The sequence below is a fragment of the Zalophus californianus genome, chromosome 3 (genome assembly GCF_009762305.2).
Source record: "Zalophus californianus isolate mZalCal1 chromosome 3, mZalCal1.pri.v2, whole genome shotgun sequence".
In the NCBI taxonomy this organism is placed as follows: domain Eukaryota; kingdom Metazoa; phylum Chordata; class Mammalia; order Carnivora; family Otariidae; genus Zalophus; species Zalophus californianus.
In genome coordinates this window covers 66,525,996-66,539,435 of record NC_045597.1, presented here as the reverse complement: position 1 = coordinate 66,539,435, position 13,440 = coordinate 66,525,996, and the positions used below count along the sequence as shown (strand labels likewise).

The following is a 13,440-nucleotide window of genomic DNA, read 5'->3' as shown; positions in this document are numbered from 1 at the left end:
CTACGAATTTGTTTTGTTTTATTTTGTTTGTTTATTTGTGTGGGGTTTTTTTAGATTCCACATGAGTGAAATCATGCAATATCTGTCTTCATCTGATTTATTTTGCTTAGCATATAATACACTCAAGTTACATCTGTACTATTACAAATGGCAAGATTTCATTCTTTGTTATAGCCAAGTAGTAGTCCTCTGTATAAATTCTCCACAAAGTCTTATCCATTCATCTATCAGTGGACACTTAAGTTGTTTCCATATCTTGGTTATTGTAAATAATGCTACAATGAACATAGGGGTACATGTATCTTTTCAAATTAGTCTTTTTGTATTCTTTGGATAAATGCCCAGAAATGGAAGAGCTGGGTTATATGGTAATTCTTTTCTTAATTTTTTGAAGAATCTCCATACAGATAAGGAATTTTTAACCAAAAGCCTGGTTTATAACAGGTATATAGGTTAATTAAAAGGACTTTTTGAAGATTCTAAAAGATACTTCTGGATTCCTTCAAAAGGAATGGGAGTAAACAAACTTCTGGAGTTCGACAATGCACAATACAAATAATGGCTCCTCCATTTCCTAGAATGTGACCCTGAATTTTCTCAGATGTAAAACAGGAATAATTATACCTACTCTGAAGGATAATCACAAGGATGGAGTTAACTGAAACAATACAGTGCTGAGCACAGAAAAGGTGCCCCGTTGTCTTTGTTCCCTTCCCTTTGATCTTTATTATGCTTCATATCACTTCAAGATACACACCTTCTCTTTGGTAGAGTTATGTTCCAAGCACTGCCTATTCCCCACAAATGGGGTTTGTTTCAAATGAAAAGAAGGCAAAGAAGAAAAGTACAGCAGAGAGGGACTTAAGAAAAGATTCTTATGATATTACTGAGCAAATATCATAGAAGACAGAAGAAAAAAGGGGTTGAGTGAAGAGAAGAGGGGCCGGGGAAGAAGGTTAGATTGCCCAGGAGGGAGTTAACTGGTCTGGAGTCATTGAAGGCCAGGAACAGTTGTTAGTGTCCTCACAGGGGATAAGGGTTGTGATAAAATTCAGTAGGACAGGTACGACTACCCAGTGCGGGCCTGCTCAGTTCGGTTTTCTAGTACTAAGACAGGGTTGGAAGATACGAAGTGACCTCAGGGTAGACATAGTTAGGAGAAGGAGGTCTGCCATCAGCCATTCATATCGTAAGACCTAACGGGAAGCATGTAAAATCCAACAAATGCCCACATTTTAATTTCTGAAATTTCTGCTTAATATGTTTTCATTTGTACATATTCCAAACCGAAAGCTTTTCTAGTAGGATGATAAATTATCTAACATGGTAACGTACACACAGAAAATGGTTCAGTCAGCATATGTTAAGTAAAAAAATACAAAAGTTTTTTAAGTTTAATATAACAGTCCTCTCTGTTAGTCGGGCATGAGTCAAATGAAAAAAGAAAAGCCTTCCACTGTGCCTTGAAGTTAATAAGGAAGCACATGGAAAAAGGTAATCTCCACGGTAATCAGAGCTTGAAAGATCAATACTCACTTAGAAACAAATAGGTTATCAATTTCTATTCGTTCTCTACTACTGTTGCAGCTGGAGGCCTTCAGGAATAATGAGAATATATGTCAGTAATGTAGTATGTGACCTTAAAACAGTTGTTAATCAGATCTTTTTAAAAGCTACTTAAAACTGTGAAATGTGGAATTCTTCCGCATTCTCTGCTTTTGGGTGCCACCAGTTTCATAAACTTCATGACCAGAAATAAAAGCAATTCTTTAATTTCAGATTTCTTTTTACTATGCCCATCAGTGCTATTTTTGGCATGTCTTTGTTAAGGTTTGAAAACCAGGAAGGATTTTATAATTTAGGTCAGGATAGAGATAGATCAGCTTTTAGTGGCTGATGATAAAAAAAAAAAAAAGTAAGGCTTTGATGTATAAATGGGGCTTCACTCACATCTGTGTAATAGGTTAAAAATCATAGAGACAAGTGCGATCCTTCTAAATTAACTTCTGCCTATGACTTGCAGAGAGAGAGAGAGAAAAAGAAACACACACACACACACACACACACACACACACACACACACCTGACATCGGCATCCTAGAGCAATGAAGAAGTGGATTCTGAAGTTACAACTTTTTGGTCAGATGGGTAGTTAAGAACTGACAAAGACTATCTTACTCTTACCCAGCCACACCTAATCTCCCAACAGTACCTGTATGTTTAGGTGCATTCAGGAAACATTTATTAAACACTGACTATGAGCCAAGCATGGTACTTGGTGCTAAGGATACAGAAATGGATGAGACCTAAGGCAGTAAGAGTCTGGTCAGGTTGTCAGTCTGGCTTCATGTGAGCCCAGCCCAGCAATGAGGACTTGACACACTGCATAAAGCTGTAGTCATTTTTATAACTGTGTCAGGTGAGACACTTCAAGCTTTCTCAATATTATTTAATTGTATTTAATTCCTGTAATTATCCCTGAGGTGTTGTCCTTCCCAATTAACATAGATGAAGGACCTGAAGCAGTTACTTAACACAGCTACTTAAGGTTTTAAATAACTTGCCTAAAAGAAGTCAATGGTTTGTTCCACCAAAGTTCCAACTTACATCTGTCATATTTCATTCAGTTTGCCATTTGCTACTTCTAGAATTGTTTTTATCCCCACTTGAACTAACTACTCAGTGATAAGATATGCCGCATTAATTACCTAATGTTCATTAGTGAGCTAAAAGTCTGCAATTAACTAGTGAAGGACATCTCGTAAAATTTTTCTTCCTAACTTAATTTCGGTGACATCTATCTGTCTTTCATATCACTTAAAATCTTAAACAGCAATATGGGCTTCCTGGATGCAGAGCTGATTTTCAGGTGAATCAATAATACAGCCCTTCTCTATATATTGTTATATCATTCTTCTTCCTACCTCTTTAATCATACTTTACCGTCATCTGATACTGATCATGAAAAATCAGTGGATCTATTACAAACTCATAACATGGATGACATCCAGCCACACTAAATTTCAGGAAGAGACTGAGGAAGATGAATGGTTGTAGCTGTGGCCCAACAGCTGGCCCTAACGACCAATGACAACCAGAAAAGTTCAAAGGGGCCCCGTAATGTTTTATAGATATAAAGGAATTAATAGGGATTATATATTAAAGAAAAATAACTGTTCAGGAAAATGTCGTGTCGATTTCTTAGCATTATTGAACCTAGGGGTGACATGTCATTCATCCTAGACTTAAGAGAGAATTAAAACATGGAAAAAGAAATAGATATTTATCTGTGTTATACTTGTAGTTAAGTAAGAAACCCTTGCTAAGAATGAATATCATCAGAAGTGAATTTAATGACATCAGAAATAATTTCTCTCCCCCAACATAAAAAGTATACAAAAAGCATTAAAATTAAACATATTAGGACCATATGATAGTCATTCTCAGGTTTCTTGCTATGGGAACATGTACTGGGTGGCAAATAATGTGTTTCTGCGAGGTGACAGTGACAGAATACTGAAAGGACTATAGTGTATCTAGTCTCATTTGCACTTAACTTTATTTCATTTATTTCTTTGCCAAATTATACATGGAGCAACTTCTGTGTACCAGGTATTATTCTAAGTGATGGAGATAAAACAGTGAACATGATAGATGATGGAATCTGTTTCTATGGGGTTGGGGGGGAGAGATAGACGAGTTACAAATCACTTACAAAACAGTGTGACAAGTGTTTCAGTGATGTATTTAGAAAATATAGGTTGTATCTGAACATACTGGAGAGCTTGGCAAATCAAGGAAAATCTTTCAGGAGAAAAGTGACATCTTGGCTGAGGCATAAAGGATAGTTCTGGCTGTGACATAAAGGATAGAAAGAACTTAGCCAAGTAAGGATGGTGAGGGGAAGGGATAAATTAGTACCAGGCAGAGGGAACATCCCCTACAAATGACAGGAAGTGAAAGCAGCATGGCATGACCTTAGAAGGTGAAGAAGGGAAGGTGACAGGTAAGTTTCCAGATCATTCAGGATCTTTTAAGACAAAGTGAGTAATTTAGACTTTCTCCAAACAGCCCTGAAGAGCTACTGAGAGATTTTAAGCAGAACTTTGCATTTTAAAGAGATCATCAGACCATGATATGGTACAAGTACTTTAATAGACTTTCATAGGTAATCTAAGATGGCCATTCCCTACCCAATTCCACAGTGCAGTGAACAGTGCCGGAGTGGTTTTCTTATGGCGGTGTTATTATGTGTGGCCTTAGGAGAAAGAACATCTGAGTTACAAACTGATAATAATGCAAAATCATTCATCATTAAATCATAGAGCACTAGAACTCCATCATCTTATGTATCAGAAGACTAAAGCCCAAGAAGCAAAATGGCCTGCCAAGGTTGCAGGGTGACAGTGCCTCAGCAGCCCAGTCAGGCCTAGTTAGGCACTTCCTGACTCCTCACTGTTTCTACCTCAGGAGGGTTTCAAAGGAACAAGGCAGCTGCCTTCAGGAGGGTCGAATTCCTGATTCCTGATTCTTCTTTTCACTTAGGAACCTTTCACAACCTTCTTCCTCAATGCAAATGATGGAAAGTTTGACCATCCAGATCGAACCTTCTCGTCGGTTGCAAGATCTTGGAGAACTAGTCAGAGAGATACTTCTGATGTAAAGGTAGGTTCTTTTATTTGTTGATAGTATTTTAATTTCAAAATATGCTGAAATCTTGATTTATTTTATTTATTTGGATGTATAAGACAGTTTTGTTCCATGGTATGTTAAAATCATGTGGTACATCTAACCTAAAAGGAAACTAGAAGAAATAATTTTAAGCATCACAGAAAATGATTCAGAATTCATTTATATTATTCAGTTAAGGTGTTTTTGTAATTTCAAAAAATTCCTATCTAATTTAGATCAAATAATCTGGAGATGGAAAAAAAAAAAGGCCATAAATTGTCTTTCCTGCTGTTAACTCAATATTTGGCCCATTCCATAAAACACAGCAGGAACTGGATTTGACCTTAATGTGTCATATTGTTATAGCTTGCCCAGCTTTGGGTTTATGTAGCCTGGGGCAATTAATAAAGCATTAATGACAAGACCCATTTAAAATGTAGGCTTTTCTGTACAGCCTTAGCTTTTACTTGACTGTGCCTGGGGATACTATGCAACAATACACATTAGATTAAGCCAGCACACACACAATACCCAGAAACAGCCAGAGAGCAGAGTAATTTTACATTTGGTACGATTTAACTATTGTTAAATACAAATATTTGTTATTCGTTTATATGGGCTTTTGTCTCCTAAAAAAAGGTTGTATTCAAAACAATAACATACATTTGTTCTCTCATTTTTCTCAATTTTTTCTCTGATAACGAGATTTGATCAGGTTACTGCAATAGGTATATGTGTTTCTTTCTAAGGCCTCTTTCTTCAAGGCAGTTTTTCCCCCATCACTGCCACTCATATTGTTAAATATAAAAATAATATGGAATTATTCCATTTAGGGTCTTAATCCAACAACAGGCAGTGAATTAAAGTCAAAATTATCATTTTCATATTTATGTTTGTCTATTGCAAACATTTTTAAAGGCAATTACAGTGTTACTGAAGTGTAAGAAAACTGGATGAATACAACTTTGTTTGGTTCTTTTTGAAAGCAGAAAACAAACAAAATGGATCCAAGTAGTGTGTAGCTTCTCCATGTATTTTGTTCGTTACTATCAAAGTTTGCATAAATGAATATTAATTTGTGCATATAACATATTCATATTTGGAAATAAGATAATTTAACATGCATCCTTACTATACTAAATTCTTAAGGCATATACTTTTCTCCTAGCAGCCTTATAACTTCACTGAGGAATTAAACTCTAAAGTATCCATGAGCCATCATTTAACTCCCTACCAATGAAATCAGGGAGAGAATCTGTTTCTTATTTTGTAACATTCTCAGAATTTACCCAGAAAATGAGGAGTCCAGAGGCTTCTAGAATTAGCCTAGTGTTCATAAAAAGCACTCAATAAATATTTTGTGTTTGAATTAAATATTATTATCTATATTTTAAGGCTTTCTGTTATATTTAAGGTTATTCATATCTTAATTCAGAGTGGTATCCACATTGTATCAAATTATTTCAAGTGAAAATGCCTGCTCACTCTTATCAGACGTCATCACAAAAAAGAAAATGGGCTTTTCAGCTTAATTCAAAGACCTACCCTCACAGACACACACACACAGATCAAAGTTAATCATTCTAATATACATAAGTAGATATGGTGTTACACTTTACTCTCTATCCTGAGAACTTTATTGATGCTTCTCATCACCAAAAATATCTCACCAAGTTACAGGTCAGTCTCTGATGACGAATGTTTGTATCAGGCTTTTCCCTCTACAACTGCTAGGATTTCTCCCAGAGTTTTCCTGTTCTGGAACTTTCAAGAAATGCTTACATTTTGTTACCAGTTGTGTTCCTTTGGTTCCTGGGGGTCACATCATCAAGGACAAAGACCAATGTGGCTGTCGCTAACTGGAGAGGTTTTTTATTTTTTATCCTCAAGCAGCTGTGCCAAATACAAACAGGACCTATTCCCCCACCCCCGGACTTAATTAGTTCATAAGAAGCTCATTTCCCCAGCTTGACATTGCACAGATTTTTCGCATTTTCAGTTCTCTTTCATATTTTATGATAATCTCTCTTGAATATCTTTCCATGTAGACCCTTTCTTTTTCAAGGCTGCACACTGCACGCATACACAATAATTTATGTAGACAATCTCCTATTTATGGGTAGTTTGTCTTTCTCTCTGATTGTTACTATTCAACACAAGGCTGCAGTAAACACCCTTGCACAGTGATCTTGATGAACTTTGCATATACGTGTAAAGGATAATTTCTTTGGCTATCTGCATTTTTAATTTTGAAAGATATTGCCAAACCATTATTCCCAAAGATGATAATTCACTCCCTAGAGCAGTGTGTGAAGATGCCTCCTTCCCCACGCCCCACCATCACTATTATAATAAACAGTGTAATTTTTGCTAATCTGGTGAGTGAAAATTTGTTTGGGCTTGTATGTCATTAATTGTGAGTGAAGTTGAGCATTTTCATGTTTCGTATTTCAATAATTGACCCGTAAACTTACTCATATCTTTTCCCATTTTTCATTTAGATTAAATATCTTTTTCTTACTGATTTGAAAAAGATCTTGGAAATTGCATCAAATTGCATTACAAGTATGGTTTCTCAGTCTTTCTGCTTTCCTCTATTTCAAGTGTGTGTGTATGTGTGTCTGTTTGTCCAAATGTATCAATCTTTCCATGTATGGCATCAGAATTTGAGGGTTCTCATTAAGGAAATGTTAGAGAGGTTTTTTTGGTAATACTGGTAGTAACTTCAGACTTTCTAAATTCACATTTAAATACATTGATTAAAACACGATATTTTTTTCCCTCTGAAGTAATACTTGATTTAGCAGGGAAGAATATGTTACCAAGAGTAATAATAGTTTTGCTGTGTGTTAAAACCTAAGCTTTTGATTTCTTATCCCTAAGAAATATCCCTGTTAAATAAAGCATTGGATATAATTTTAAGGAAATGCATTTCCATTTGTGAATAAAAGAATGTCTAGCAATATCTCCTAGCTTAGATAATCATATAAGAAATCATATAAGAAAGAACTAGAATGGAGTAGTTGGTTTCATTCTGTCTTGCTTTATTAACATCAGTCTCTTCCTGTGGTAATGCATACAAGCTGGGCAGCGATGGAGTGTTGGTGAGGTGACCTTTCAGGAGCCAGGTCCCCTGAGTTAAGTCAGACTTGTTAGTTTTTACTTTATTTTTATTTTATTTTTTATTTCTCTTCTCTAGGGTAGTCTTGGTAACAACGACATTCAGCTTACTGGAGTTCTTACACTGAGATTCCTTAATGCCTTCAAAAGTTGTTATATTACTTTTGAATAGCTATGTAGATGTCAGGAAAGGTAGCTGTGACAAAATGTCATTAAGGTGACATAGTGTAAATTAATACAGTTAATGGAGGTGCTCGCCACTGACTCATTGACCCATTATGAGCTCTTGTGGAATTAACGAATGCCAGGGCATCAATCTTTTGAAAAAAAGGAAGAAAAGAGATGGCAGCTTTAAAACCTTGCAGTGAATTATATTAGAGAAGTGAAAAAGTCTGGGTTGGATTTGATTTCACTAGGAAGCCATAAAATGGTATGCTCTCTCAGCAAAATATATTAAACTGAAATGTCAGATTTGATGCAATAGGTATACAATTATGATAGTGTTAATAGTGGTCTTCTATCACTCTAAGACATACTTTCAAGTCCAATTTCTCAGCAGCTTGAACTTGTCATAAGCTTGTAAATTAGAAATTGTGTTTGAGGATATTTTCTTATTATTGAGAGAACGCGTATAACACTATTAACTGTACCATGGGGTTTTAGTATAGCTGTTAAAATAAACCAGAAATCACATTTACAGACACAAAATGCCTGTTATAATATTCATCTTGCCATTTCTCTGATAGTATTTGGTGTCTTTCCACACTGTTTTTCATTTAGGAAATCTTAAGCTACTTGGACTCTTAAAGAGAAACTGATTAACAGAAATCAATGGGAAGAGAGTAAGCAGGAGAGCTCTTACGTGAAGTAGGCAAGTTGATACCTAAAGTGCTCTGAAGGAGCACACTTACCAGTTACAAGAGTAGCATGCATGCTTTCTGAATGGTTCTCAATAGTTTTTAAACTGCTTTTTTGTCATTTATTTGATAGTCTTCAGAACAGCCCTGTGAGATAGCTATCCTTATTCTTGTTTTGTAAAGGAGATCCACGGATATTAAGTGGCCTGCCTAAATTCACAGAGTAGATAAGGAAGAAACGAGAACTAGCACTGAGGTCTGTTTAGTTATTCATACTGCCTTTTCATTGATTGGCATGCTGCTGTAATTCTTCTGCATAACTGTATAATCATATCCAGCCACTTGGACTAGTTTCGAATCATTGATCAATCAAGTGTTACTTTAGTCATTTATTGCTGTGCAACAAACCATCCCAAACCTTAGTGGCTTAAAAAAAAAAAACCACAGCCGTTTATTTCCCTAGAGTTCTGCAATCAGAGTAGGGTTCATCAGGTACAGCTTGTCTCTGATCCACCTGGAGTCAACTGGGGTGGCCTGTCTGGGTCTGGGGGATTCGAAGTGACCTCACTCACTTATGTGTTGCCTCAGCAAGGATGACTAGAACTGCCAGGGCCTGGCTGGTCTTCTCTTTCTCTATATAGTCTTCCTAAGAAAATCACACTTTCTTTCCATGGTGGCTTGCTAGCAAGAGGATTTAAAAAAAAAAAAAAAGAAAGAAAGAAAGAAGGGAACTGCAAGGCTCCTTAATGCCTAAGCTTGAAAGTCACATAGTGTTACCCCCACAGCATTCTGTTGGTCAAAACAAGTCACAGGGCCAGCCCAAGTTAAGGAAGGGGAGCAATGATCTCTACCTCCTGGTGAGCTGAGCAGCAAAGTCATATTTCAAGAGGACATGGAGGTTAGAGGGGTGTTGGTGGCCCTCTCTGGAAATAGTCTACTAAAGTCCTTTCTCTGGCCACAATTCACATTCCTCCTAGATGCAAAATACACTCAACTTGTTGGGTTTTTTTTTTCCCAAAGATTTTATTTATTTGAGAGAGAGAGAATGAGAGATAGAGAGCACGAGAGGGAAGAGGGTCAGAGGGAGAAGCAGACTTCCCACCGAGCAGGGAGCCCGATGTGGGACTCGATCCCGGGACTCCGGGATCATCACCTGAGCCAAAGGCAGCCGCTCAACCAACCGAGCCACCCAGGCACCCTGTACTCAACTTGTTAGCCACATTATTGTATCAGGATCAAAATCTAGTATCTCATGGTCTGTATCAGGTCCAGACACAGATACGATGCAGAAATTTCCAATTTGGACACCTGGAACCTAGAAAGACAAGTTATCTGTCCTGGGTACACTCAGCCTACGGTGGTGAGGCAGAAACAGGTAAACCTCAACAGACTCTACTCCGGAGGAGGGGGTGTGGAAGGTACAGAACAGCGGCTGGTTCTTGGCGATTGCCGCCAGGCGCATGTTGCCAGTTTCCTAGACTCTGGGGAGGAGGCCCAGACAGGTCCTCTGGGACCTTGGCTTTGCCCTCTGGATCAGCTTTCTTTTCCATAAGAAATAGCCCTTGTCTGTAGCCTAGTGGCTTTCTCCAAATGCTTCTTGATCATAGGAAGTTGGGGCCAAGGCATCTTTTAACCTCCTTTAAAATTCTGTGGACTTTCTGTGTATCAACTTATAGTTCATTATGAGAAAAAAATTTGCACCCAAAAATCCTTTTGAGGCAGGATCCTCTCTGTTTCTGGCTATGAGTTAAGATGCTGTTTATAATGCCCTTAAGATTCCTAGAATCCCTTTGTGTAGCTGAGTGAGTCTACAAACCACCGCCTTAAATTTTACTGAGCACTTACAAAGGGGTTTATAGCCAAGCCTTTTACCTTGCAGCCACATTTGATTTGCAGCACCTTGGAATCTCTCCTTCTCTATAATAAATAAATAAATAAATATTTATTTATTTATTTATTTATTTATTAAAACAAAAAGATTCTCCCTCTCCCTCTGCCCCTCCCCCCTCTAAAAAAAAAAACCACACAGCCACTATATATTTGTTGACAGTTGCACAGTTGGAGTTAAAACCCAGCAAGGACGGCTCATAGCTGTGCCACATGGTGACAGCTGGAGGGGCGTGGCTGGGCCAGAGAACCCAGGGTGGCTTTCCTCACGTGTTTCGTGTCCCATCCGAGCAAGCCAGAATAGCTGGGGACCGTCCAGACACGTCTGTCTCTTTCCACGATCACTCCAGCAAGGCGGCCCCACCACTTTCTGTAGCTTTTGGCTTCTAAGCGGATAAAAACAGAGGCTGCAAGGCCTCTTAAGTCTTAGGCTTCTCTAGAAGCCCTGCCATATCATTTTTTCACATTCTGTGCATTGAAATATGCCTGCCCATATTCAAAGGGAGAAGAAATAGAGTCCCCCACTTTAAGGAACGAATGGTAATGTGGAAATGCCAGAGAGAACAGGAGATAGGAGAGGTTGTTACAGCAATCTTTGAAAAAATTTTACAAGCTACTAGTTTAAAAATTATAAGTTCTAGTTTGGTTTATACCATGCAGTTCAATCTGATTGTGCACTTAGACAAAACTAAAATCTGAAATGCAAATAGCTTTTAAAAATATATCTGCTTAGGCTAGGTAACATATAAGTTAGTCCATATATTTGATAAAAACCCTTTCATCATCTGAGTTGTCTACATTTGTGTTCCTTCAAATACAAACATCCAAAGTGACCATTTTGTTACTGGTTACAGGGTATACTCTGGTACTGGGTAAACTCAGCAGCAATATTTTTGATCTGCATCAAAAAAAATTGATAGAACGAATAGCTTCTAAAAGGTATTTTGCATACAGCTATTAAACGCATTGTTTTACACATTATCACCATTTAATCCTCACATATCTACCCCGGTGAGTTCATAGCTATCATCATCACAATTTTGCATATGAAGAAATTGATTTTTTTTCCAAAGGGTCAAGAAACTTGCCCAAGCTGGCAAGAAGTCCAGATTTAAAATCAGATCTATTTGATTCTGGTGCACATAAAATAGCCCTTCCTGGTAGAAGAAGGGGATAATCCCCAAACCGCCTCCCTGCCCTGTCTCCCTCTTATCTTCAACTACTCGCCCGCCCTAAGGACCTCTGCTTAAGCTAACACAGCTTGAAAACCGTGGCCTTCAGTATTCTTTTATCACTATTACATGCCTGAAATGCAGGAGATGATAAACACACAGCAATAATTGATTCTTTTTTTTTTTTTTTGTATCTCACACATTTGTACTGAGTGTCTGTTATATACTAGGCACCATTGCAAGCAAGTGAGTGGTGTGAACCAGTGAGCAAAATAGACAGTGACCCCTACTGTCATAAGATTTCCAGGATAGTGCGACACGGGAGCCTAATATATAAAAAAGGAAAATTATAATTGCTGTGCAGAAAATCAAAATAGAATGAAGTCATATGGAATGACTGACTGGGTCGTTGCATCAGAAGGCAAAATAGAGAATATAAGCGCAGAGATCCTGGATTTAAAGCGATTGGTTTTGATATGGGGCTTTACGACCTATTTCTGGTGTAGTCATTAGCAAATTACTTACCTTCTGTTTGTGTTCATGTCTAGAGAATGGGAAGAATGAGAATACCTACCTCATGAAATTTTGGGGAAGACTAAGAAAATATATATAAAGCACTTACAACAGTGCCAAGACGTAGCATAAGATACAAATAATAAAAATAATAAAATAAAATAAAATGCAAAATAAAATAAAATTTTAAAAAGGATACAAATAAATTCTACCTGCTGTTTTAAGATTGAACAACCAGAGGTAACGTTTCAGCTGATTCCTTGTCTTAGAGCACAGGTACGGTAATTGTCATCTTCTTGCACATCACGGTTGAATCTCCGAGACGAAACTCTTATTTGTGAGGTTTTTCTTTTTTAAATCAGCAAATCTTTTAAATCATATAAATATGAATATAAATTATATACTAATGTCCTGTATTTATACACTAACGTTAAATTTTAAAATGCTATTTGAAACAAGATCTTTTAATCTTCTAATTTTAAAAAATTTAAACTAAAACTGAGACATAAAAATTTACACCTACTCTGCTCCTTTAGCAACTTCTCCCTAGACTGTGTGATTTTACTCTCTTCCTTCCCCTTCAGAAGATGAAAAGAAAAAACAAAAACTTCTCTAGCTCAGCACTTCGAGATTCAGACAGCTTTAGTCCCATATAGCTCTGGTCTTTTGAAGCTTTTAGGGGCCTTGCAATTAAGCTGAACTTCAGGAATTTCTTTGTATTTGCCTCTAGTGTGTGTCTATTTGTGACTATTCCCTCTATTAGAAATCTTAAAGCATTTCTTCAGCCCTTCAAACGTCAGGCCTCTAACAGCTTTTTCCAGCATCTTAGTTAACACCCTAATGAGTGAGAGCACAGTTTGGTTGACCAGATGGACTGGAGCAGAGAGCACCGCCCTTGCTAAGGGATTGTCCTGAAAGCCCTAGTAATGCTACTTTTCCATATAACTGGCCTTGGTTAAAGCCTTCCTGAATGTTCCTGCTGACCTCCTTACTCTTCCTCCTGCCTTTCTAGGTGACCATCAGGCCAGACCTTTCTTAGCCTCACTTTTCCCCCCTAATGGCGGCCAGCTTTTAGCCCCTTCTTATGCTAGAGAATTTAAATTGAAATGAAGCAGGTCTTATTTCTTCCACTTCTGCAATTTGGGTACAATTTTGTCAGCAACTTTACAACCTACTCTCTCTGTATTTTAAGGTGAACTCTTTTACAGTGTTAAACCTTT

The 13,440-nt window shown here is 37.4% G+C and overlaps 1 protein-coding gene across 14 annotated transcripts in view; it reads left to right on the top strand.

Moving 5' to 3' along the window:
• Positions 1-13,440, top strand: part of NBEA (neurobeachin) — a 680,715-nt gene that overhangs the window by 603,423 nt on the left and 63,852 nt on the right. For all 14 annotated transcript variants that reach the window (XM_027588285.2, XM_027588293.2, XM_027588287.2 and 11 more), the window contains one exon: positions 4,546-4,665. In XM_027588285.2, coding sequence (XP_027444086.1) covers positions 4,546-4,665 — 120 coding nt within the window. The remainder of the gene's footprint in view (positions 1-4,545; positions 4,666-13,440) is intronic.